This window comes from Filobasidium floriforme (genome assembly GCF_021052385.1).
Source record: "Filobasidium floriforme strain CBS 6241 chromosome Unknown HD553scaffold_27, whole genome shotgun sequence".
Classification (NCBI taxonomy): domain Eukaryota; kingdom Fungi; phylum Basidiomycota; class Tremellomycetes; order Filobasidiales; family Filobasidiaceae; genus Filobasidium; species Filobasidium floriforme.
Window position 1 is genome coordinate 26,386 of NW_025763648.1, and position 25,623 is coordinate 52,008.

General features: G+C 51.6%; 10 protein-coding genes across 10 annotated transcripts; 5 read left to right on the forward strand and 5 right to left on the reverse strand.

The window, feature by feature from the left end:
* Positions 1–1,748: 1,748 nt before the first annotated feature.
* Positions 1,749–2,927, reverse strand: HD553DRAFT_326758 (uncharacterized protein; the record flags this gene model as incomplete). The annotated part of the gene is made up of 2 exons (XM_046181734.1): positions 1,749–1,895; positions 2,304–2,927. 2 exons carry the CDS (start codon positions 2,925–2,927, stop codon positions 1,749–1,751), a joined length of 771 nt encoding a protein of 256 aa, XP_046032939.1.
* A 945-nt stretch (positions 2,928–3,872) lies between these two features.
* On the forward strand, positions 3,873–4,700 carry HD553DRAFT_345934 (uncharacterized protein; the record flags this gene model as incomplete). The annotated part of the gene is made up of 1 exon (XM_046183151.1): positions 3,873–4,700. One exon carries the CDS (start codon positions 3,873–3,875, stop codon positions 4,698–4,700), a length of 828 nt encoding a protein of 275 aa, XP_046032940.1.
* Positions 4,701–4,867: 167 nt separating this feature from the next.
* HD553DRAFT_326760 (uncharacterized protein) lies at positions 4,868–6,336 on the reverse strand (the record flags this gene model as incomplete). The annotated part of the gene is made up of 6 exons (XM_046181735.1): positions 4,868–4,913; positions 5,065–5,093; positions 5,142–5,317; positions 5,504–5,684; positions 5,773–6,135; positions 6,322–6,336. The coding sequence occupies 6 exons, from the start codon at positions 6,334–6,336 to the stop codon at positions 4,868–4,870; spliced, it is 810 nt and encodes a 269-aa protein (XP_046032941.1).
* HD553DRAFT_319313 (uncharacterized protein) lies at positions 6,317–9,530 on the forward strand. Its single transcript, XM_046181004.1, has 9 exons — positions 6,317–7,542; positions 7,635–7,712; positions 7,779–7,891; positions 7,999–8,107; positions 8,190–8,388; positions 8,460–8,563; positions 8,654–8,782; positions 8,876–8,974; positions 9,041–9,530. Exons 1-9 carry the CDS (start codon positions 6,463–6,465, stop codon positions 9,269–9,271), a joined length of 2,142 nt encoding a protein of 713 aa, XP_046032942.1. The 5' UTR covers positions 6,317–6,462; the 3' UTR covers positions 9,272–9,530.
* Positions 9,450–11,535, forward strand: HD553DRAFT_141261 (uncharacterized protein). Its single transcript, XM_046176667.1, has 2 exons — positions 9,450–9,789; positions 9,871–11,535. Exon 2 carries the CDS (start codon positions 9,884–9,886, stop codon positions 11,273–11,275), a length of 1,392 nt encoding a protein of 463 aa, XP_046032943.1. The 5' UTR covers positions 9,450–9,789; positions 9,871–9,883; the 3' UTR covers positions 11,276–11,535.
* A 1-nt stretch (position 11,536) lies between these two features.
* HD553DRAFT_141262 (uncharacterized protein) lies at positions 11,537–13,258 on the forward strand. Its single transcript, XM_046176668.1, has 2 exons — positions 11,537–11,841; positions 11,924–13,258. Exon 2 carries the CDS (start codon positions 11,981–11,983, stop codon positions 13,172–13,174), a length of 1,194 nt encoding a protein of 397 aa, XP_046032944.1. The 5' UTR covers positions 11,537–11,841; positions 11,924–11,980; the 3' UTR covers positions 13,175–13,258.
* Positions 13,259–13,316: 58 nt separating this feature from the next.
* HD553DRAFT_319317 (uncharacterized protein) lies at positions 13,317–14,938 on the reverse strand. The gene is made up of 2 exons (XM_046181005.1): positions 14,501–14,938; positions 13,317–14,375 (listed from the first exon to the last, which is right to left on the reverse strand). The coding sequence occupies exons 1-2, from the start codon at positions 14,863–14,865 to the stop codon at positions 13,343–13,345; spliced, it is 1,398 nt and encodes a 465-aa protein (XP_046032945.1). The 5' UTR covers positions 14,866–14,938; the 3' UTR covers positions 13,317–13,342.
* A 78-nt stretch (positions 14,939–15,016) lies between these two features.
* Positions 15,017–16,792, reverse strand: HD553DRAFT_319320 (uncharacterized protein). Its single transcript, XM_046181006.1, has 5 exons — positions 16,537–16,792; positions 16,374–16,472; positions 16,077–16,282; positions 15,772–15,969; positions 15,017–15,653 (listed from the first exon to the last, which is right to left on the reverse strand). Exons 1-5 carry the CDS (start codon positions 16,736–16,738, stop codon positions 15,228–15,230), a joined length of 1,131 nt encoding a protein of 376 aa, XP_046032946.1. The 5' UTR covers positions 16,739–16,792; the 3' UTR covers positions 15,017–15,227.
* Positions 16,793–17,413: 621 nt separating this feature from the next.
* HD553DRAFT_363787 (uncharacterized protein) lies at positions 17,414–19,351 on the forward strand (the record flags this gene model as incomplete). The annotated part of the gene is made up of 5 exons (XM_046184035.1): positions 17,414–17,434; positions 17,974–18,215; positions 18,340–18,431; positions 18,472–18,544; positions 18,607–19,351. The coding sequence occupies 5 exons, from the start codon at positions 17,414–17,416 to the stop codon at positions 19,349–19,351; spliced, it is 1,173 nt and encodes a 390-aa protein (XP_046032947.1).
* Positions 19,352–20,209: 858 nt separating this feature from the next.
* HD553DRAFT_301165 (mitochondrial carrier domain-containing protein) lies at positions 20,210–24,887 on the reverse strand. The gene is made up of 14 exons (XM_046178653.1): positions 24,317–24,887; positions 23,795–23,891; positions 23,353–23,476; positions 22,979–23,188; positions 22,367–22,843; positions 22,131–22,278; positions 21,695–22,068; positions 21,343–21,629; positions 21,249–21,262; positions 21,126–21,185; positions 20,951–21,059; positions 20,748–20,880; positions 20,374–20,684; positions 20,210–20,313 (listed from the first exon to the last, which is right to left on the reverse strand). Exons 1-13 carry the CDS (start codon positions 24,440–24,442, stop codon positions 20,663–20,665), a joined length of 2,181 nt encoding a protein of 726 aa, XP_046032948.1. The 5' UTR covers positions 24,443–24,887; the 3' UTR covers positions 20,210–20,313; positions 20,374–20,662.
* Between the last annotated feature and the right edge of the window lie 736 nt (positions 24,888–25,623).

Sequence of the window (25,623 nt, forward strand, 5' to 3'; positions counted from 1 at the left end):
AGCCGTGACCCAATGAAACGAAAAGACTTCTATTCGATGTCAATGCACATGTCCAAAGATCACGGGCTGATGAAGACAACAACAACTCATCTTGCATACCATAGGCCGTTTGATCTAGTTTGTCTATACCTCGACCGTGTTAGACTATACTTCATGAAATGTCAACATCGGTTACCAAGCTACCGTTGGTTGGGTCTGCGGTAGTACTACTTGTACGCAACTGTCAAGTCCCGACAGAACGCGCCACTACTATTTGACCGCGAACGTATTTGGATGGTGTCATCGGATACACTTTGCGATGACGGCGAAACAAACAGCGCAGAACGAAGTCGATGACCTGTTGCGAAATGGAGGGCAGCTCATCGCATGAAATGCTGCATATCTACTATCCACTATGGTACACGCTATAGTGAGTTATGATACGAGAATGCAGGCATACACTCATACAACAAACTTTCCGATAAGCCAATTATAACCTTCTCCCATCAACGGTGCGCTACAGGAAGAACAACCTTTCCGGCTCAAAAACTGTACATGCTGGATCTCGAAGCGGAATTGCGGTCTGATCTGGCCATTGATCTCTCAAAGGAGGTAAACCAAGACAGCGTTCTCGAAATAACTCGGCTGAAAGTGCTGTCCGATGGCGTAGAGCGGGCATCCCAGATGGAGGATACTTCTGGAAAAAAGTCGTCTTTGATGTAAGGAAGAGGGGTCCGGTGACTACAGATCGGACCGAAACCGCTGCAATGCTGTTGAAGCTGCCTGAAGATCGCAAGCTCCGCTGAGCCATGAGTCTCAGTCCATTGATCGAGCAACTTCGCAAGTCTGTCAACCTTCTTGGGAAATTCCCAGTCTTCTCCCATACCAGCCATGCTGCTTCTGAGACCCAAATGCATCATCCCCTGATAGACACGCAGCTTGTCAGACAGATCGTCTTCGTCCACTCCGTGATTAGGTGCGATCGTGTGAGCCATAGCTCTGATCAGAAGGTGCTTGTAGTGCGTAATCATATGGTCTCGTAAACAGCCGATCTCGAGGTCAGACAGCTTATGAGTGGGCTTCCACAAGTTGATCTCCAAGCTGCTTTGCTGTTTCGCTGCTTGGCAGAAAATGGGACAGGGGCGATCTTCTGGAAAGATCCCTTTCGGAACAGCAGACAGAGCCTCGAGCTGTCTCTGTGCTGCCCTCCAGCCGTCCATCGTGGCGAGCGATCCCTTTCGATCAGTGTAGGCTGTATTGACAGTGTCCTTGATGGCTTCGAATGTCTTGGACCATTTGAACATGACTGGTTCTTTTGACTGTCAATAGAAAATGTATCGCCGATCTGTGGTTAGAGGGGGTCGCTTACTCTGACCGCACCGCCTCAGGCTTTATAGGCTTTCAACTCGGTCTTACCCCTAGTTTCGGCTGAGCCTTCCTTTGAGTCCCGGTTTGGTTCAAGTAGTCGCATCACGTGCGGAAACGCCACCTTACAAGCGTTTCACCCAACCCTCAATGACCTACAACGTTTGCTCATGCCCATTTCGCTTTGACTGATGCGGATCTGCTTGAAATGGAATTACATGTAGCAACAATAGCCTGAATTCATAAAATAAACCTCGACATGCTTTCCTAGCTGAATATTGCCAGTCATGTATAAACGCCTCGGACTTAAAATGAGGAAGACAAGTCAACCGCGGCGGTACGTCTTGATGTGCGTGAAGACGACCTTCCTTTGATCGATGTCACATCAGATCCTCTTTAATTGATCACCTTTTCAGAATTGCTCGGCTCAGATCGAGACAGACGAGGAGACCGGAAGTACAATCTGTGGGCATCACAATAGCGCTATTTTGGGGACCAATCTGGGTGCAAAGTATGACAAAGCATAGTTGAACGGTGACAAGCGACAGTTCCTGCGGAGAACAGGGAATGACCTTATGTGCAGCATTGTGTGAGAACAGAGTGACGGGACCGTTTGTTTATGGACAACACATGAGGCTTTTTCCCTCCTTACTGCTGCACGCCTTACGTGCCTGCGCCGCGTCCCGAAGCATCGGACAGGCTGATCAATATGCTTATACCAGGTACAACTTCAAATTAAAGTACAAAATAGCGAGCCTAGCTGATATGGTCTGAGCGTATTGTGATTTGTCTTGGTCGGCTTAACAATTACTGAGCGGGTGGAATGTTGACGAATCAGTATTGCTTGACGGGGCTGAGCTGCCGTGAGAGAGTGTGTTTGACAGGCTGTGCCAGGCACGACTCAGATAGGAGGATCTGCTTGAGCTCGGTGGCTCATTGCCTGAGACAGTATCGGGAACCGTCTCTTCAAGAGCAGAGAGTGTGTCCAGCCTGGCCTCTCCGAAAGACAACAGAGAAATTCCGGGAAGGCCATGGCTAGTCAATAAGACCCTGAGATCCTGAAGAGTACCAGGCTGCCCTTCTTTGGTACCCTTGGAGAGTGAGTTTGCGAACTGTTGTATCTTTCGATTGTTATTCCTACCATATACTGTAGCTGTAATGCCTGATTCGGCAGCACAGTTGTACAATCCTTCACACATCATCTCTTGGAATAGAAAAGCCTTTGTGCTCAAAATGCTGTACGTGACAAGGTCATTTGCCATAAAATTGAGTAAGTGAAACTTGTAGACCCTGATCATGTGATCACGTAGGATTCCAAGTTGAGATGGTGTAAGGTAATACTGCTTCCAATCATTTGCCTGCATGTACTCATAAGCCTTTGCTCCATCGTCAAAGACTTTACACGGGCGTTTTGATGGAAACTCTCCTGATGGTCTGGCCGATATTTCCTTGAGCTGATCGTGAAATATTCTCCACTGCTGTTCCAGCAACTCAACCTGTCCTGTCGAGTCGATCTCGTGGCATACGTTGCGACAGATATCGTCGATCAAATTGCTCCACCGAAAGCGCGAATCTTTGGGCATGTCGGTTCTGATGCAAGTAAGGGATAGAATCCTGCTGATAAAGAGGGTTGATCAGACTATAAGACAACAGTTGTATCTCTGGGAGAAATGATGTCCGCTCCAGGTCTTTGTACTAACAGGCATCCAGCTTGCTTCTTCGTTCACCATAACGATCGAACGTTCCTTTGATCTTTGATTCTGAGATTGTCAGGTTATAACGCCACACCACTGATGATATAATCCTACACATTCAGATACGGAGGGATATCCCTTTGCCCGTCAGGTGCATCCGAATGCTAACAACTCGGCATATCATCTCACGGTCGGTTTCACCAGAAAGTGGAGGTGACATGATGGTGTAGACGGTAAACAAGATCACTTTCCCTGTCTTGCATCTCGAGGCTTTCTTGCGCGCTCCGACGCGTGATCACCTTTCCATTGCAGCAGTCCTTTGTTAGGTCAGGTGATAGTAACACACGTCAATAAGTCAGCTGATTACGAGTCTGGTTATTTGATCGTAATCACGTAAAGCTGCAGCATGTAGCTAGCCGCTGTTCTTGAGCAAATTGAAGTGTTACCGTATTGCGGGAAACAGTTCAAGTCTAGCAATTCTCCCGGTTCGCATTGTCGAGACACAAAAGGTGGTTGGGATAACCTCCCTCCTTATCGACGAGCGACGAGAATGGTGTGATATAACCCTGTCACATGATACGTCAATTCCGCCACCTCGGGCGTTTCCGCGCTTATGGAGACATCGCATTCGGCGCGATGAAACGCGGCTCCTGACTGACGCATGCTAGAGGGTGTACACCTTTGTCTATGCCTTTATGACATGCGAGAAGTATACATCAACCACAGTGACTATATAGGAGAAGCAGATCGATCGGCTTTTGACTTGCAATGCAGCAGATCACGGAAGCAAGTTCTCGGAAATCCCTTTGACCCAGCGCCGCACCACATCGAAAAATGGCTCCGACTTCCACCATCGAACAAGGAACGATCGCGGAATCGATCGAGCAAGACTATCACAAGATGTTCAGCGATACGACTGGTATCGGTCTGGATCTCACTGCGTGCACGCAGGGGTCTCTTTCGAACCGGACTGCCGCGACATTCATGGAAAGTAATACCTCTGTCGAGACCGAAGGCACGGATGTCAAGCCCCCCTTGAGTCCCGCCTTCAATACGAAAGATGATCCTTTCCTGCTTTTAGCGAAAAGAGTAGGATCGGAGTTGCTTAGAAAGGATATGACGCAGAAATGGACCAACGTATGCCACTCCCTCCATACTCTGTACCTGGAGTTTCTTGCCGCCGATCGTGTCTCCTGCCCAGAGAAGGATTTCGAAACCGCTTGTTTCCTGAGTCAAAGCTTGACGGGCACATTCCGCGCTGGGAAAGGATGGGTCAGTGTGTACTTCGGAATGACAATTTCGAACGACCGCAAGGTCGACAACAAGTTCAACTTCCCCCTCACTGCTTACTTGCGTGAGCCGGCCTCGGTCAGCGATCCGACATATCAGTACCTGGAAGCGGAGCTCAAGCTGACTCACGAAGAAATCGATGACAAGGCGCTGGGGAAAGATCATGCACAACTAAATGGTCTGCCCAAAAACCTTCAGGAATGCGTCAACAAGGTCAACAGCGACTGGAAGGTGTGTAGCGGCAATCACACGTACAGTACCGGACAGGGAAACGCCGCTTGGCTTGTCACGGTTTACGATAAGGGGTGGAACGGCACAATCTACAGGGTTTATGGTCTGATCAGAGACACCAGCCTGTTCACCACAGGATGAAGATCACGATCCGAATGCGACACCGGTGACATTTCTCTTTATTGTCGATACTATGCACAGATCGTGCCAGCGCTCGTGATGATGTAGCTCTAGTAGAATTTGTATAAAAGACATCGATTCCCTTGATTGCCCTTGCGCCCGCTTCTGCTGGTTACTTGTAAACCAGCTTAGATGGACTCGAAATTTCCGGTGAACCGTCTAAAACCTATGGGACTATGTTGAACCGAAGGATAGACGGTACTTCACACGGTCGCATGCGGCATCTACCTGGGTTGTAAAATGATCGCTGGTCGTGCGCGTCGGCTTTGAATTGACAAGAATGCCTCGGCGCGAGCGGACTCGGCTGTCAACCTCTGTAGCTCACCGGGAAGGTACTACAGGAACATCCTCAAGCTGAAGATCAAGAACGATGATGAAAAGCGCGAATGTTTCGATACTCACTGAAGTTATCAGATGGATGGCGCCGTCATCGATACCTTGGGCTTTTCCGCGCCTATTGCCCTTCTTTACGCCTCGAGAGGCGAAACCCGAAAGCCTGCCTCGTGACCTCTCGTGTTTCAAGTGAACATTCCTTTCAGCTCGATGATGAAGTGCGAGAACCACATAAGCTATGATGACTGTACCAGGCATATATGAGCGGGTCTCATGTTCATCTTCGACCGCGCCCAATATCAGAGACAGCATTCCTGCTACTTCTGAATCAACCGTACAAACCTAAAGATGGTCACCGCGTCAGTTTGCACAAAGGAATCCATTGAAGAGCTTTATACGAGGCATTTTGAATAGATGACTGAGGACAGTACCATGCAGACTGAGACAAGCCATGAGATCGGAGGTACCAGTTGCATTGGGCCGGAACTCATCACCAGCTCCAATCGAACCGATGGTAGCTTCCAGCGCGAGCCCTGTCCTCGAAGAAGGCAAAGACCCGTTCCTACTTCTTACAAAAGAGCTAGGATTCGGAGCGGATATTGGAGGAAAATACTTCGACAGAATGCACGATCTTTATGAGCTTTGGGGTTAGGGGTTATAGACCAGCCAAGTCCTTGTGTGACGCCGCCTCTGCTTTGACCACTTCATCTAAGAAACGGAATCGGTCTTCGATGATATCTGCAAACTTCGGTGAAGGAGGCGGGGTAGTGGCCATGGGTTTGGATGCTGGGGGTTTGGGTGCTGTGGGTTTGCGCCGAAGTATCCGAAGATGACAAATGAAACCAAAAACGGCAGAGGGCGCTGTCCAGACATGACACATGAAAATGGTCGAGCTGCGGCTTGTTACTTCCAGAGCCAATACAAAGACAGAGATGTCTTGCTTGGACTTGAAATGACGGTCAATGAAGAGATGTTCAAGATGGAGACGAGACCACAAACCAGACCAAAACGCCCTGGCGCTGAAGTTGAGAGCATCATCTGTGCCATTGATCTGATAAACAAACTGACCGTATGGGAACTTCTGAATTGTCATCAGCAAGCTGGGGGATAGGGAAAGCGTCGTGGCGCAACAGACGTCCACTTCAACGAGGTCGCGCGCTTAGTTTGCGGTTCCGAGAACCGCCAAGCATATGTTCAATGGACGACTTCGGCTCGAGAAAGTCGGTTGATCGACCATCTCTGCACGTACCTTGATCCCCGACATCATCTATACTAGCTAGTATGCATCAATCCAGCAGTCTAGGGCTTGGTGCAGCCACCTTTATTCCAACGTCGATGCCGTCGCTTGAACCGCGTTGAAAGGACCTGAACCAGCGATGCCTGCAACGAGATGAAGCCATCAACACCGACATCCACCTCCATATCCAGGACACCTAGCTCGACAAGATATCTAGACCCGCCTATACCAGAAACTCCACGTTCTTCACTCCCTCTTGAATCGCCTCTACCGCAAGTCTTGCCTCTCTACCTGGCCGAACGGCAGGACGACCGATTACAAGTCCAGGAGCGAAAGGATCACCTTTCACTCGCACGTAACGCGACCGAGATGCGGAGCGAGGAATCGTCCCGAGGCCTCGTTACCGATGCCGCTGAGATGGGTCGACAGGACATTTATGGGAAGAAGGAGTACGGTGTGAGAGCGAGGCATGTCAATCAGAACAACTCTACCAGGGATTTCGGTAGTGACCCGGATCCGAAGGAGGATCGGGGACATGGGCAGCTCGAACTCTCTCTTCCCATCATCTCGCCATTCTCTGCCACTTTCGAAGATCCATCGAGCGTCCGGAAACTCCCTGACCTACCTCGACAACCATCTTCATCTTCACAAGGACCTAACCAAGTTCCCATCTACGAACCTCGGTTACAAGGAGACCGACTGGGACCATCGATATCGGACCGGGTCGAACGACCTCCGCGCACGTATCTCGGTGACGACCCTGAAGATCAGAACTACCAACACCACCAGCAATCTTCATATCGTCAACACGATCAACTCCGTTCAGAACCACTGGCAAGCCCATCGAATTTGCACCTCTTAGCTTCCCCGCTCTCGATAATCAGCTCCAACTCGGATGCGGAAGGGAAAGATTATTTTAAACGCCCCGTCACTGGGACCGATCTAGGATCAGATTCGAATACGGATCCGACTCCAACGTCCCCAGGGCAAAGCGAGATACTTCATGATCCTCGTTATACGCTCGGGTTTGATCGTGAGCATGAGATCGGAGGAAGTTTAGGCTCAGGGACCGGGTCGGGGATGTCGAGGAGTGGAACGACTACGACCGGTTCGGGTTCCAGGCCGGGAATGGGTTCGGGGTCGGGGTCGAGTTCGAATGTCAATGGGACGCAGAGAAGAGTGTTGCTGAGGAACGAGTCGAGTGCGAGGCAGAGTAAAGGAAGGTGGGAGAAGGTGGGTCTCAGAACACGGCTGATTTTTTGGCAGCGTCGCTGACCCTGCGAGATTGTCTACTTCGGATTATGTGGATTGGGTTGGATTGGTAGTACCTCCCAGCTTCAAAGTATACGAGGATCTTCCTCCTACTAGTATTCATAGAAACGATAGTAGACATCGCCATCCAAGTCAGTCCGTCTCTTGCACCCGTTCCGGAACCAGCTAAAAGCTGACGTGTTTTTACGAAACGACAGGTCTACCTGTACTTGCGGTTCGACCGAGCGGTTACTTCTCAGTTCGCTACGGAGGCTATCAAGACGAATCAACGCAAGTTCCCCGTATATTTGGCTATATTCGGTCTAGCCCAGTGAGTGGAACTCTCCCATTCCAGCACTGAAGTCTCCACACCAGATTGGAGATAGGTTCGGCGAACAGGAACTGACGAGCGATGCTGTTCACCTTCGAACCGGGAAGTTTGTGGCAGATGATCCTGGCTATTGACGGGGCTTATCACCGGAATACGATCCAGATCATCGGGTTGTCCATATTCAACGCCCTGTTCTTGGCATGGGCGGCATTACAAGTGAGCTCCCATCTGACTCTCGGTCAACGGTATCGCAACGAATCTGACAAGTTATTGGATATACGTTTTCTCTTCCTGGCAGATCTCGGAACTCCGGACGATCTTCAAAGACACCCGACGGATAGATACCGATGGCGATACCAGCGTGTCCGAAGCGATCTATGATATCCCCGTGGATGCGTTGACGGGGACGATGTTAGGGGTAATAGCGTTCGTCGAGGTAGGGCTGGTCACCCTGAGTTGGTTCGTATACAAGGAGATGGGATGGCAGATCTATCACGGTGAGTAGGCGTTTGTTTTCAGCTCTTTTCGATACCGCGTTTGCTGATACGTCGATTGGCGTCATGCATAGATCTCGGTGCCGACTTGCGGATCAAGGCGTACAATTTCCATTATCAGATCTTCGTCTGCATATTACGGTTCGCGGCGTTCTTCTTTGCCGGCTTCGGGATCCAGGTTCGTCCCTCTCCTCCGCCTACTATACATCTCACCCAGCTCGCCTCAATGATACTAATATGCAATCTCGATCTGTTCTGGATCATCTAGTTCGTCTGGCTAGTACTCTATCAGACCAAGAACGGCGAATACTGGGCGACGTTAGCGTTATTACCCATCTCGATGCTGGTCTTGATCTGGGGCGCCGTTGCCGCTCATAAAGAGGCGCATGTATGGATGGTAAGTCCACGAGTATACAAGAGTCCAATTCTTTGGCGGGAAGGTTGTTTATTACAAAGCTGATACCGGAATCTCGTTTTCATGCTGTGGTAGTCTGGATTCATGGCAGCTCTCTGCGGTGCGGCGGGGTATTTTGTCTACAAGACGATCCAGATTTATCGCCGCAAGAGTACTTTTCAGGACGTCTTCAAGGTAGGCTTCCGATGATTGGCAAGACACCGACATTGCTGGCTCGCTGACCTTTCTTCGCGCGATCAGTCGTTGACGATCTTTGCAGTGCTATCGATCGCCATCACCGTCCTAGCTCTCTTCTGGTCTCTGGTCGTCATGCGAAACTTTGGAAAAGGACTTAAACGACAACGAGAGCGGGTCTCTCTCAAACGCAAAGAAAAGAGGAGAGGGAGACAGCGGTCGGGCGATAACAACGAGATGGTCACGGTCGAGGACGCTGAGATTGAGATGAAGCGGCATCGGATGAGTATCGATTGACGCGTAGAGAGAAGGGCATAGTTATCGTTGTACAAGTAGTACCACTAGGAGTATATGTACCCTTACTGTGTGTGGCATGTTATTGTCAAGATAGCCTGTGTAGGGTTCTCTTCTTGCAGGCGGTATAGGATGTATGATATAGGGTGGTGCAGGGATGACGAGAGATGCGCGTCGCCCCTCTAGTCACTCCAGGTACCTAGAGCTGACTTGGGGAAACCAGGGAACCAGCTCCCTGGTTTTGTTTTTTTTTTACTACGTCGAACCATTCGATCACTCGTCTCGACTACAAGTGTACAAGTCTACAATTAGGGTCTGTGTGCTCGGAAAATTCGCACGAGCCAATCAATGACGAGCCGATCATCGTGACCAGCTTGAGCAGACAAGTATATATACCCGACCCACTGACGAAACCACAATGTAGTTCCCCAACTCAGGTGCTTTTGCACAAACTATCGATCGGACTCGAGAACACCTGGCAGCCGCTTGATCCTTCAGCGACAGGACCTACTCTACCGGTAGTAAGCCCTTCCATGATGGTCCACCGTCTTGGTGATCACATCGACTGACATTAGCCTTGAAATACCATTGGACGTCATCAGATCGTCTCCTGAAATGATATTATCACTCATCGCTCCTGGCGGTGCATTGATAGCTACGCTGGTCATGAACGGAGGAGTCTTTTCTCCACAAGACGTCACCCGATCGCCCAGAAAGACCATAGGATCCGTCAAATTATGTCAAGAGGACGACTACGAGCTCGCACTCAGTATGACACCCAGGAGCAAGAATCGTCAGTCCGACAAGAGACGACCTCCTCAGGACCAAGCAGCCGAGCCAGAGTTGAGCAATAGTACCGGTCTTCGGGTCGTGCTCCACGTCGACGGCTCTCTCGGGGCGGACAAGACCTACCCTTGTCTGACGAAAAGCGAGATATCCGACAAGTTGCCCTGTACTCTTCGAGCGCAGCAATGCAAGGGGAGGATCGAGGTCAGGGTTTATAGGATCCTCACGCCGTTGAAATCGACGAGCAAGAAAGCTTTGGATAGGTGGGACCCCAAGACCCGGTGGAAGGAAGGAGCTTGGCATACCTTCGTCTTCAATTATACGACCAGCAAACATGCGAAAGACAAGGACGGTCCCGAAGCTTGTTGTACCTGCCTGAGCTTGGAAGCGCAGGAACAGGCTGTTACCGACTGGGCCCGCTTACAACAAGTAAAAGACGAGCACAAGGCGACCATATTACGCAAGTGCGGTATAGAAGAAAACTTGACGGACGAAGAGGAGTTTCAATGGGAGACTGATCAGCGTCACCAACGCGAAGAGGCCGAGCGGCGAGAACGGCAAGCGGCCCGAGAACGAGCTCTGCGAGCACAGGAGGAGAGGAAAAGGGAAGAAAGGGAAGCTGCCGATCGTAAACATGTACAGGGGCTCGAGCGGCAGTTTGAGAAGACACGACAAGAGATCCAGACTGCCCAAGTCTCTCTTGAACGGCGTGAGCAGGAGCTGGGGCGGCGTGAGGAGTCGCTCTCTCAACGAGAACGAGAGTGCACGCAACGTGAACAAGAGTCCGTACGCCTTCGTCAGAAGCTCGGGCGACTTCAACGGGTGCTCGAGCGCCAACAACGAGGGTCCGATGAACGAGACCTCGAGTATCAGGAACGTACTCGTAGTCTCGATCAACGTGAACGAGCAATCGATCTTCGGCTTGAACGAGTTCAGGAGAGGATGGTCGAAAATGAGGATGTCAAGCCGAGGATAGGAAAGGTTGAGGAAGAGGTTCCCGGAGATGCCGAAGTTCCATCTCGTGTCGACGAAAGAGTCGACACTAGGGTTGATGGAGGTCGAGATCCAGTTTCGGAACCTAGTAACGTGGAAGATCGGCTGGCGAGATTGGAGGAACAGCTCGCCCGGCTGGTCGACAGCGGGAGAGACGGCGCTTCGTCTTCGTCGAGGCCATCCAGGAAGCGAGCTCGCAGGGAAGATGACGACGATGCTTTGGCTTAGCAACGCGAAGTCTGCGACTTTCACCGTGCGAGAATCAGATGCGCAGGCCCATGACTATATCACAGTCTCGTGGCCAGCAGACTCGATCTCGGGGAGGTTGGCTTAGTGATATATGGCTCATCGACCGACTCGTCGCGGAAACTAAAACTTCACGGAAATTAGTTTGATGACCGGCATGACCGGGGTCTTCCCGGATTGTATCGTCTAGCCATATGAATCTCGAGTCCTAATTTCTATTCAAGTCCGTCTGTCAGTCGAGTATGAGCGGGTTGCGATTCGGAGGCCATTGCCCACAGATTAGATCGTTTCGCGTGATTCTCCCGGTAGCGACACCAGCAGCGTTCATCACATTTTGACGATCGATCGATCGATGCTAAGGTTTCATCAAGCTTTCTATGTGAAATCGTAGACCTCGCCAACATTCACACCTTCCATACCAATCTACCTAGTCATACCGCTGCAACGCCGTCTCAGATCAACAAGGAACATGGCCGGTCATGGTCGTGATCGGTGTCGGAAAGGAACCAAAGGATCTCCCTTTATCCCTGATCTCTCTCGGACTGCCGGTGAGCGTCAAGAGGTCTCGATGCTCGCGATTGCATCTTGCTGATTCGAATTTTGACGAAACTATCCATTGTCAACTCGCAGACGTCAGCTAGAACTTGCGAATTTATCCCAACACTACCTCGCGATACCACATAAGACATGCACGCTCTCCTCCTACCTTTCCCCTTGTCCGATCACGACAGCAACATTCATACCGACACCGAGAATTTTGATGCCTACATCACAGCCCTCCTGACTCCGCTTCATCAGTTGGATCACACTTTCTATGGGAACCTCGAAAGATCAACGGAGCTGTACGAGAATGACTGCAAAGCTCTGGAAGAGCTGGATCGGCTCATCGAGCAGGTCGGATTGGGTTCTCGGGTTGGGGGGATCGTAAAGGAAGAGGGCGGGAGCGGAGTTGATTCGGATATCAAGAAGGATAGCGTCGAGCCCATCAAGCAGAATCTTACGGTCGAAGAGGAGGACAAGGCTTTCGAGGAGATCATCCGCAAACTCTGCGAATTACTCGAGGTCTTTGCTTCCCTTTGGGGTACGAAGAGCGGGCTAGGGATAAATCAACAAGATGATGGGCGAGAGGACTCGGATGATCAGACCCAAAGTCGAACCTCGCCAGGTACATCGCAGACTATCGAACACAAGCAGACCTACAGGCGAGACGCCCTGGGGTACGAGATGTGCCGTAGACTAGGTTCTTGGGGCATCGGGGATTGCGGCAGCGAGCTCCCTGATAAGCGGGACGTACCGCTATGGGAACACCTCTGGCGGTACACGTCCTGCTGGTCCCGGCAGGCCCGTAAAGCTCGTCTCCCCGGTCAGACAGAGAATAACCAGTTCGACTGTATGGGTCTACCGGGATCTCTTCGGTTGACGGAGTTCTGCGTGATGTTGTTCAGGTGGAGGAAAGGAGGATGGGCTTATAAGATGGAGATGGAACGGAGTAGGAAGGAGCAGGAAGAGAGGATGCGGAGGGAGCATGAACGAGCGTACCAGCGAGCGTTACGTCGGGAAGAGATTGCTCGGGACCGATATCAGGTGCAGAACGAAGCGGGGGTGGAGGACGGATCAGGATCTCCATCGGGTCAGGTCTTAACGGTACATATCCTCCCGACCGATTACGATAGTGACGACGACGACGACAAAGATGTACATGAGGAAGAGCAACCACCGTATGAAGATCCGGTGGAGACTGCTGTCGTTGCGAGGACGACCGTCAAAGACGAGCATCCGACGTACGGACCGACACCGACCTTTGACGAAACGTGGTTTTACGCCTCGATCGAGGGTTGGCAGAGGCGGGTGGTAGGATGGAAAGAGCCCATTCGAGAGTGATTGCCACGGAGAACGGGTGTTACATTCCTGATCCACCCATCACTTGAAAATTCCTGACGACCATGACGGGACTAGGACGATAACGAATCGGCGGTGCTGACACGCACCCGGTCATTACGACATTATGAACATCTGTATTTTTCCTTGACCGCTATGATACATCGAGGGTTATGTTCCCCGCTTAGGCCATTCGTTGTCCGATTGGCGTCCTTTACCCTTCTTACCCCCACCGCCTCTGCCTCTGCTGCCCTTGCCTTTGTCCTTCTTGCCCTTCCCGTTGGCTGGAGCTTGAGCTTTACCACCCTTGACTCCACCACCACCAGCATATCCCCCTGACCCACCGGCCTTGCCCTGCGTCTGTTTCTTCGCTGCAGCCGTCTTCTTGCCTGCACCCTTTCCCGAGGGCCCACCGACCGAACCAGGCAAGTTTGGGAAACGTGACTTTGGTTCAGGAGAAGGTGGAGGTGAATCAGGCGGACAGTCGTACGGAAGATCCAGTCGGGGTTGTGTCGTCTGGTCGAGAGGAAACGGAGCGGAGGAGATGTATGCGGGGATGACGATGGACCAGGTTGTAGCGAGGCCCTTTAGAGCGGTGTCCTCCCTTGCTTGGGATCCTTCTTGCAACTGCGCGTCCACCTGAGCTTCATCTTCATCGGAGTCGACCTCGAGCTTGCTACCCACGTCCTCGACCTCCTTGATCACCCCGGGGAAATACCCAAACAACTCCCTCACCCATCGCTCCTTTATCTCTCTATCCACCCATCCAGTCGAGCGTTCTCCATCATCATCCTCGTAATACCCTAGTTGAGAAAATGGAGCCCCCGTGTAGAGGGAGAACAGATCGTGCCAGCTCTTCCCGGTCTCATGGTCGTTGCCCCATTGACGGGAGGCCGGAAATCCCCAGGGATTCTTTTCAAAATAGTCATCCAGTTCGGCGAGAGTGTGAGTAGGCGCAAGACGAAGGAGGTCAGGGATCTCGATGACGGGTCGTTCCTTTTCCTTTGGTTCGGTCTCGTGTTCCGGGTGCGAAGAGGTACAGGATTCACAGTCATCTTCGTGATTACATTTGAACGGACTGTACGGGGTGTCAAAGTCGTCCTCCGAGTCCCACATGTGTGGATCGGAGATATCGATGTTCTCGGTGATGACGTTACATTCCTTCCCGTCTGCTGCGCAGGAAGAACAGCTGATAGGTAGTTCTCTGTAAGTGAAATAAGCGATCATCGATTTGATAAACAAGTTGCAGGTTTCGGTACGGGGTGTAATTGGAGACGTCTGTAACTCCAAGACGCATCAAGATGGAGATGGGGATGGCAACGGACTTACGGATACTCCTCGGGATCGGCTCTCAAGCAAAGCTTGCCACCCTGGTATCGTTGCCTCGCTCTCCAGTGGCTGTCCGGGGGGTAACCTTTCCCCCTACACCCAGTACACTCCATCCCGCAAAACTGTTCCCGATACTGAGTCGCCCTCAGAGCGATCTGTGCGGCTACACTCGGTGCGGTGTGCCGAGCTGCCATTTGATACACGGCGAGGACGCCCGTGAGGATTTTACTGCCTCTGTCCGCATAATCGGCTGACTGCAGGAGTTCGTCGAGGGTAAAGGTCACGGTGCTTCCGGGTGATGAAGCGAGGAGCCGCCGAGTCAGGTCGGTGGGGTTGTCGTCTATATAAAAAGTCTGGTCCGACATGGCTATGACTCGTGGTGTCTACGACTTGTCATGGCAAGCCATGTCGCCTTGGCTTTCGAAATGAATACAGTACAGGAGGATATACAGGATATGGAAAGACGAGTCGTCTCTTTTGGCGACTCCAGGTCAACAACTTCAAACCGACGTCGCGTCCGAGGTCAATGCATCGCATATCGCATACGACATGACATGGGCGGCGTCTATCGCAAGTTACAAAGAGGTGGGTGGGTGACAACAGCAAGGTAAACCCGGGTATTTGACGATTGATCTCTGTGTACCGGCTGCTGGCAATCAGTTCAGATCTCAGACATCCTTACTACTAATGACTCTTATCCGTTACCAAAAATCAACTCGACTAATGTTCAGTCTTTCCGATCGGATTTCCTTTTTTCCCCCTTCGACTTCTTCTTCTTCTTCTCCCCTTCTTTCCCCTGTGTCCGACTCGGTGCCGGTACCTCCTCTGCATCGAGCTTCTTCTCCCCCGGCGTCCCACCTACCACCCGCTTCTTCTCATCTAAGATCAACTTGATCTTCTCCTTCCCCTTCTTGCCCTTTAACGTCGGTTCCAGCTCGGCCCGTCTTTCTTTACTTAGCGAGTCCAACAGCTGTTCGATTCGTCGAGCTTCTCTGTTCATGCCCGTAGGTTTCTCAGCGGTCGTCTTGGCCTCGGTCGACGTAGCTTTCGGTTGTGCTATTGAGGTTTCGGGCTTCGAACGTTTCGCCTCCCTCCGAGCTTCTTTGGCGACCTTGGCCTCTTCTTTCCATTTCCGCTTCTTTCCCTGTTCGGCCTGAGAACGAGTCGAAACCAACGGGCAGCGAAATCAAAATCAGGATCAACAACCGTGCTCCCTGCGGAAAACACCGCGCGGATCCCTTCTTCCTCCCTCTTATCTCAGTAATACTGACCTTCTTCTTCTCATCTACCTCGCCCTCAACCTCGACTTCTTTCTTCCCGCTCTTCTTCTCCTCGCCAACCTTCTTCCCCGCTTTCTTGTTCTCCAACTCTTCCAATATATCGAGGACGATATCCCTCGGATCGTCTGATGTCAGGGTATCCGGGTCGAGGAGACGTTGAGCGAACCGGACTCGGGATCGGATGTGACTCTACATCGTGTGATATGACAAGGTTTCCCATCGTATCAGCCTCAACTCGATTACACGGTCGCAGAAGTAGCATCCAAGATGGGCTAGACAATAGTCAACGTGCTTACCTTGCTCTTCACATGATCCTCTACCATCTTATCGTTCTTGAACAGTCTCTGCGGGCACAAGATACAAGCTTGTAGCCTCTTCTTCGGTTTCACCTCTCCCTTCCCATCTCCTTCCTCGGCTTCTGACGATTCTTCGTCGCTAGCTGATTCTTGAAGAGAGTAGATAGGTTTAGAAATGGCATCGTCTAGGGAGACTGGTGGAGCGTCTGATACCGAGTATGGCAAGTATGGTGAGGTCGAGTCAGCTTGTGGAAGTCGTGGTGCTTCAAAGACGGCCAGAGGGAGGGTTTGGCTTACCTTCATCGTCCTCATCTTCACTCATCTCGTCGTCCTCGTCCTCGTCTTCTCCCTCTTCTTCATCGTCCTCGTCATCCTCATCGTCCTCATCGCTATCCTCTACCGACCATACCGACTTTCAGCTTGCGAAGTCAACCGAATTCTGACCGGCTAGATTGCTCACCTTCACCGCTCATAGACATCAACTCGTCTCTACCATCTTCCTCCCCACTCTCATCTGACTCTTCCGAGCCTGCTTCACTGCCTGATTCCTCGTCCTTTTCTGACTCCGAGATCGCTAAATCTTTCCCGGTAGACTTCTTGCTCTTGAGCGGTGCTACCTCCCGGTCCTTCCTCTCTGCGCGTTTCTGGATTCGTTTCAACATAGGGTTCGATGAAGGGTTCGATGATGACGGTTGCTAACTCGAGCTCCTCTGCTATGTATGTGATTTTTGTCGCAGACCAAACAGAAATTACAAGGTTTCAATCTCACAGGTCGATGATCGACCTTGGCGAAATCTTTTGATATGCTTCCGGATCGATTTACGTGATCATCAGCTCGGAAGTAAACCTAGTTGCCCACCATCTTCCGACGGGTTTGCTGACGGGATCGTCGGTTCAGCGCGTATTTTGGTGGTTCGCAACTTGGTTCGTCGGTTCGGTGTGTGGTTCCGATTTACTTTCTCGAGAGCAGCCCGCAAACATCAACACCCGCCGGGCAGGTGTAGCACGCCTTTCTTTTGAACACCTTGGCGAGACCGTAGTCACAAGTCTGATCGACTGTCGTTATACAATTGTCAATTCTGTCCTACATCGGACCTGCTTGCTGTCAGGGCGGAGACTTATGTGCTATATCCGGAGTCACGACGTTCTGAATAGGCTTACGGCTACGTGGGGGCACACCTTCTATCGTTTGTAGAGCGATTGGACAAACAAGGGACACAGGCAGGGGAGATGTAGAGATAGGGCAGTGACGAGACTCAATGGGAGACATTGCGGCCAGGGTCGCCGCGATTCCTGCTTGTTTGATCGCATGAACTCAGGTAGAAACCACGGTGGTGATGGCGTTCGGGCCGGTGAGAGTAAGCTAACGGGTTCGGAAAAGCGGATTGAGTTGATCATTCCACGTGAAAAGGGTCAATGTAACCTTTCGAAATGATGAAAAGCTGTCATTGGCTTCCAGTGACCTTCATGGGACTATCAACCTCTCCCCATGACCCTGTACAATGTGGACGAGCTGTAATGCGAACACAACCAAAATGTTTTGCGCCAATCTTGCATGTTCGACTTTAGACCTACTGTCGTCCCCGGTCACCTTTTACAAGACATGTTTCAGCATTGCCCTGCACGGTTTAGCTTTAGTCTTCCAGTATACTTCATGTCATATTCATGTCAGACTTAGTACCATGCCTACTAGAGTTGTGGCTTACATTGTCACGCTGTGGCCTATAATTATAAGCACGCGCCGATGCGGTATATGCGCCTTGGTGGATTGTGTGACAGCCGAAAGACTCTCCACAGATAGGTTTCAATCGATCTGCCAAAGTCTCATCCGCGAAGGGATCTACTCAGTTACTCTCAAACACCAAATCTCGAGCGTTCCTTTCATCCCCGCGCGCAGCTGTCTTCAAATCTCCGCGTTTCATATTTCGCGCCACTGCACGCGATTCCTACATGTAAGGACTACTGCCAAAATCGCCAAGCGGTTCAACAGACAGCTCTGACCGATAATTTCAATCTCCTCGTACCTGAAATTGTCGATACTACCCTCCTTCGAATCGCGCGATCATACCTATCGAGCGATGATGGCTGCCCTAACCATATGGCGCGTAGCCCTCGTCTCATTGTGCCTGCCAACGCTACGTAAGTGAAGCCAGCCATACGTGAGATCGCCTGGAACCTTCTCAATAACTTCTAAATCGCGTACAGTCGTCTCTGCCGGGCCGGAAGGCTATTACCCAGACCTTGAAGGCTTGCGCGCCTGCAGGAATGAGTCCAATGTAATATATAACGAGACTTGGTATCTTTTCAACAAGCACGGTATACCCACACCTGGAGATCTGAAGGTCGCTCGTCACTGTGAGATAGGCAGTATAAACACTATATCATGTCCCGATAGCTTACCGCCAACGATGCCCCCATACAGACGACGGCGTTCCCAACGATCTCACTTCTTTGGCTCTCATGCGAGCGTATGTGATCTGTCTTTCTCCGTCTCGATAACAACGTCTTGCTGATACTGGATCTTCATTAGCCTTGTCGAGAACAATCCCGACGACATCAAGGCTCTCCTGCCTTTCAACGATACCACCTTCACCAACGATCACTGGAAAGCAGCGTGTTCTGAGAAAAGACGCGATTACATCACGCCCATGGTCAACTTCTTGGGCCCTCCCGACCTGTTCATGGCGTTCAACATGAGCACCGCCTACGATGCCGAACTTGGAAGCATGTGGCCGATCGTTATACAGACACGGTTGAACAGGGTGACTGGCGCTTTCGGACAAGGTTTCAGCGGTCCTCTGGCCGGGATACAGCGTCAAGCGAAAGGGAACTGCTTTGTAGCCTGTCTTTCGCATACTCTAGACGTTGCCACCTATGCCGCGCCCATGGCCAACGTGTTCTGGAACGACGGTCTTCATAGGCCAGGGAAATTCGTTACCGAGCCTATTCCTCACCGGGAAGACGGGTCGATCGATTACCCCGAGATCGACAGGTTGATCAACCGGACCACGAGCAGTTTAGGGCCCACCCTCCTGATCACGAAGAACGAAACCAAGGGCGTCATAAATCCAGGTACCGTCTACACACTCAGCATGCCTCCGCCCGTCTACGCCTCGGACAATATTACACTGATGCCGCAGGGCAGTCTTGTGGCCAGAGACGTTCGGCTGCAGCCACAAGGTCCTGACCACCCAGGAGATCCTGGTCAGGAAGTGAGAATATCCGCACAGGAAATCGCGATGGATGGAGCGTTTCTGACCCATCTCGAATGGTGATCTTGGACACTTTTGTTGATATCATGGCCACTTTGCACTTGATGACTGATTCACACCGCCCGAATTCGAGGCGATCAGGGGGGAAAGCTATGGTCTGCCTTGGTTCACGATTCACGCAAAAAGTACGATTGTACGGTCGAAACTTCTGGAATTAGTTGCCCCAATCGCATCCTTACCTCGCTTACCTCGACCGCATCCTTGCTCTTCTGGCGAGGTCTGGAATCTCGCTCGACTCGCTACTTGTTACTTCGGCCAATTCAAACTATAAAGAAGATGCACAATAACTATCCGATTGACAGAGACCTGCTTCTCACCTGCAATCTTCTTCAATCTTTATTGCGAGACTTTGACGACAAGGAACAGGCTGTTTGTCAGGTCATAGAGAAAATGAATCAGGCCACAGCCAAGGTCTTCTTGAGATCTACATCACTGTCGGTTAAGGGACTACATCGGCGCAACATCATGGCTGGTGATGAAAGAAACCACCCTCAACAAGCACCTCCTCTTCGCCCTGCATTGCATGGTGAAAAAGAGGGGGTGTCAAAGGTCTATTTGTTGATATTGACGCCGCGACAGGCCCCTCATTCTGCTCTTCATCATCGTCCCACCCCTCTTAACACCCTGCTTTCATGATGCCCAGTTCTGAAGACCGGCAGGACCTCACGAGCAATGATACCGGAATCCACCTACTCGCTTTTCACGAAGCTGACGAATTTCGCGGCTACGTCAGAAAGACCAGCGGCACTATTCAGGAGAGATGGAGACGTCATAGAAGGAAGGGCGTAAATCGGAAGATACAGGCGCTCATGGATAGAGGAATCGATTTCACTCCAAGCATTCTGCTCGGCACTCAACTAGTTCCCCTGCCATACCGTACTCCATCCAAACTCAATAATAATAATTGTTCTATCTAGAACACAGGAACCATACTGACTCTCATCATTGAACCCAACTTGCGTATCCTTTTGATCTGCAAACATCAGATTGACATCGGCGCTTGGGGTATTGATGAATCTGCTCACCGGGACTACACGTGGGAGGAACCTCAACATCAATATCTTTGATCGGCCTTGGCCACCGGATAGCGAGTCCTGTTCAACGTATGTATGTAATACCTCGACGATATATTTACATTCACAAGACACAACGGGAATGGGTCTGCATTTTCTTTGGCGAGGTCCGCACAGCGACCAACATACTAATAGCGAGTTTCGAGCGACAAGAGCGGAGAATTGTGATCGCCTGCACGACGTCCTGTTCCCGATATTCAGGTCGATTATCCGTCCAGATGGCCTGGCCTGGTTTACCGGCTCATTTGCCGTGTTGCGCGATGCTATTCGGCAGCGGGTAAAAATAAGACGTATAATGACGCAGAAATCTGGTCCAAAAAACTCACAGATCAGAGAACAGCTTCCATAGCACGGAAAACAAGATGCCCTGAAGACCGTTGGCGACGTAACGGGTGATTAACCCTCGTCCAAACAAGCCTCTCCAGCCTTCTTTCTCGATGACCTCTTTCGCCGCGTCGACTGTGAATACCCACTGCAGGTCAGCGGTCTCGATTTGGCCAACATCGATCTCGCCCGATGGGTTACTGACCGTATCCGACGTTGGTCTCGTGTACTTGCCGGTATGTCTTGATCACTCGCAGGCTGTTACTGATCGTGTCCGAGACGATGGAAGCGGCGAAACCGATGACGGCTTGGCGCTGCGATGGGACGGATGCAGGGTATGAGATGGCGGTCGAGAGGCACAGAAGCCAGACTTGACTCACCAAGAGCCGCTGGAACAAGTTGTGAGCCTGGGGCAAATGGGCCTGGAGGAAGTTGTATGTCTAGAGGGGAGTAGAGGACAATCAGACCGGGAGAACCAAACCACGCACACCATCGGAACTCACTCCAAACCACGGGTCTATATTCGAGGGAGTAGAAGTAAAGTGAGCGAAAGCGTTCGCAGTCCAAGAAATCTCGTTCTGCTCGTGCGAGACCTACAATGACCGACAAACGTCGCTCCGGCGGTAGCTACCGCACCCCACCAGAGACACCCTACACCGTGCCTCTGAACCCTCTTTCGCAAGAGCTTGAGACCCTCGACGCCTCCCTTGGTCTGTTGCGTGGTCTTCAAGGTATCGATGGGCGTCAGGGTCATCCTAAACAGCGCCGAAGAGAGGGACGCCGCGATCGTCTTGACCAGGACCGGCCACGTCAACGTCGATAACAAGGCAAAGATTCCAGCGTTGGCAGCGGTGTCTCCGAATCTCGAGATGGGAGCTTGTAGCCTGTGAAGCCCTCAAGATCAGTATCCCGCAACAGCTCAAAACGCCTCGACTCGTTGCAAACTCACAAAGCCGCCCACAATCCAGCGTAAAACCTCTTGATCCCGCCTTCGTGCCAGAGCTTTTTCAGAGTCTCGACAAAGGTCCCTCCATAACGGTACTGATAGTTCATCGTCGTCCTGATCCACATCAAGGTCAAGACCTGCAAGACCATCGCCGCGGCCCCGGCGACGCCTCCCCCGAGGGCCGACTTGAGGGCTCCCTTGACGTCAAAGTTGTTTTCGAACGATATTCCCGTTCCGGGGATCAAGATGCTGTACGCCAGGGCGACTGAGGAGACGAAATAGAGGGCGTAGACGGACAAGTAGACGGATGCGAGGTGTGCATTCAGGTGGGCCGGCAAGCGGGGCGGGCTGATGACGGTGCTTGCCAAGACGTAGGCCTAAGCAGATAGGATATCAATCAGCTCTCGTACGATCATGACGGTGCCATGGCGCGACTCACAAAGACGGGATCGTGGATGAACGAGGCGATGGGAAGATGCTTCCTCATGCCATAGACAATCGCGATGGAAATGGCAGGAAGGGCAAAGTACCTCCAAGCGCAGATGAGCAGAACCGACCCAAGAGTCGGGGGTAATGGCTTCTTGTCCCTGTTACGCCCACGAGCGAGGCCAAGTCGTCACCTTGGTAAATGCAAATACGCAGATCAACATGTCTCTGGGATAAGAGACGACTCACTTCTTATCCACCTCGGCCTGCCTCAGAGTGACCCCGATCGCCAGGACGTCCACGACGATGTAGCTCAACCCCACCCATCCTAGGGTCCCACCTATGACTTTCCCTACCCACCCGGACGGGTCGGCGAGATTATTCTTGAGCGGAGGGATAAAGGCGATCAACAGGGCAAGGACACCGGGGAGGAAAGTGTTGTTGAACCCGATCCCTAAGAAAGGCAGGCGAGAAGTGAGACTGGAGGTGGAAGATGGTAACAACGGCGTGGTCTCGTCCTGATGACCATCTCCGCCTGCTCGAACGTGACGTCCAGCGGAAGTGTTGTTGGCCTGACTTTCGTAGCTCTGGACGGAGGCTGCCTCGACGTCCTCTTCTTCCTGTTCTTCATCCTCGTCCGAAATGTCTCCGTCCTCGTCGTAGACGGGCAACTGGACGGCTGGCCACACGACCGTCATCCGATCAACGACCGGCCTGAGCAGAGCTCTGCCAACGCCACCACAATACACATCATTCCAGACCAGACGAAGAATTTATCGTCATGTCAGCCAGCTTTTCTAGACACCTCTCTCTCTCTCTCGTTCTCTGTAGTCTCCTCTCAGCGAAAAGAGCAGGACTCACCGAGCCACATCGATCACCCACCAACTTAAGACCACATACACCAACGCCCTACCCAGCTGATCTTGGTCGGTATCCAAGATCCGCCATTTTAGGTGCGAGAGCGGTCCTCTCAAGCCTTCTCCTTGCGCCGAGTCCGATGTCGAGGTCTGAGTTTGTGTTTGGCTGAGACGAAAGTAGGCAAGCAGGGTGTATAGAGGGAAGGACGATACGCTGCTCAGAGACGACCACGATCAAACACAACAGACCAGGGAGGACGTATCAGCAGTCGACAACCGAGAAAAAAAAAGACCTCAAGAAATAAAAACTCGGAATGATGCCATAGGGCAAAGCAAGGCGAGTGAAAAAAAAGCCAAAAACAATCCCGCTGTACTGACTTGTTATAAGAAACCCCTCCGACCAACCAACCCGGCGCCTTCGTCCACCTCGCTCGATTCAGGACGAGCGCGAAGCCGAACGAGATCAGGTGGGTGATGATGGCCAGTGCGGGGATGGGCCAGACTGTTGCGTTTTTTTCCCCCCGGGATACGAGATTGGGGGATCGGGGGTTGAGGGGGTGAAGGGGTGATAGGGATGGTTTGGTGAAAGAGTTGACGATATCGATGACGATGCCGACGCCGACCGAGATCGAGACCGAGATTGAGACCGAGTTGAAAGCGGCCACCATATAAACAATCGATAATCGATGATCGATAACGCATCCCACAAGACGCAACAAATCGCACATCAACATCAGATTCAAAAAAGCACTCCATATCAGCCTTCCCCGAGTCGTAACGGTACCTGTAATCAACGAGAACTGCTAAAAACTCGACTCACACTTCCAAAACCCCCCAAAAGTTATATTATCCGCCGGAGCTAGGATGGAGACGACCAAGCATGGAGCTAGGAGGGTCTTCGCTAGCCAGGGGAGTGTCTGTACCAGACCGTGTTTACCGTGGTCAGAGGGTGTTTGCGTTTGACAGGGGTGATCGTGGCGTGTGGTGAGGTAGGGTGTTGTGATGCGTTGTATGGTGTTGTACGGTGTTGTTTAATGTTGTATGGTGTTGTATCGTGTTGTGTTTCGTTGTTCGACATGGTAATTTCCGCAAAATCGAAGTTGTCGTCATTGAGGTGGGAGGAATAGCAGTCAGAAGAATATGAACGAGAACGAAAAAAAAGCACGAGGCCGAGAAAAAACCCATAAAATCAGCGATCATCCTTCACCCGTATCCCCTACCACTACCACTACCCCAACCCCTGCCCCTACCACTGCTCGCAACCCCCCCCCCCCTCTCTTTCTTTACGCCATAACATATCAAATCACCCACAAAAGCTCACCTTCGCCTCAAAAACCCCAACCCCTCCCACCCTACCGATAGCGCTCCCCCCGATCAAATACCCCAACCCGAGCGTCAACGTTGGGAAGACGGTCGCTTGGAATGTATAGGTTAGGAGGTCTATGGATGATTCTTCCCGGGAGGACATTTTGAACGTGTTTTTTTTTTGCTGAGGGTTTTGCTGGGGGTGTGTTGTGGTGTTAAGGGTTGCGGTGTTAAGGGTTGCGGTGTTAAGGGTTAAGGGTTGCGGGTTGGAATCGTGGGTGGTAGGCCTCGTGGTTGCTGTGAGTTATGTCACCTCACCCAAAGTAGGTTCAGATAAAGGTCGACTCGGGGATCTCGTTGTCGATTCCTCTGACCCGCGACCAGGCTGGGCTGAGGTATGAATTTATGGCTCTACGATTATAACTTTATGCTATACTGGTATGACGATTTCCAGTCTGAGTGTGAAATACCCGATGTAACGTATGACATTCCATAGAGGTATTGACCAACGAGGGTGCAAGCTTGCAAGTCGCAAGTCGAGGTGAACGACCCATGCGGGGTCTTCGATCGATTCGAAGGGAAAACTTGCCGGAGACGAGACAGAAGCTGCCGGGGACGAGACAATGTAGAGACCACGTAATATTGCGTAATGCTGACGGGCGAGAAGTCTAACCAAGCGAGTTTTTGCTTCCTATTTGCTTCCTGATTTGAGATCTTCTCAGCCGTGACCCTGACGGATCTCACAGATGATCCTGGCGTCAACTTTGTCGTGAAGAGACGGGTTAGGGGTTAGGTGGTTATGGGCTAGGGATTAAGGGATTTAGGGGTTAGGGGTTAGGGGGTTAGGGGATTAGGGAGGAGGGTATCATGGGTTGTCTCTGAGTACGGCTGGGTTAGGGGGTTTTTAGGGTTTGAAATGAATCACGCTGTCTCGTCCCCGGCAGCTTCTGTCTCGTCTCCGGCAGCTTCTGTCTCGTCTCCGGCAAGTTTTCCATTCGAAGATGCAGCCTGTATGGCTTACGTCATCACCTTCGTTCTTCGTTTCTCTTCGTAAGCAATCCTCCTTCGGATCCGGGGTTGTTACGGGCATCTCCGAAAGGGATGATGGGGGGAACTTGCTGATAGCTGATAGGAAGATGTCGTTGCTGTTCGATCAAAGACGCAAGCTGGGAAGCTCAGGGTACTTAGACCAGCCCCCGCTCATAGCTTTGACAACCGGGCAATCATCAAGCTTCGAGTATCTAGTTGCTAGTCGCTAGTTGCCTAGTCGAGTCTACAAAGGATGTCCTCCTCGTCCCTTCCGTCGACACTCGGAGATCGCCGAAAACACACCATACCAATCAG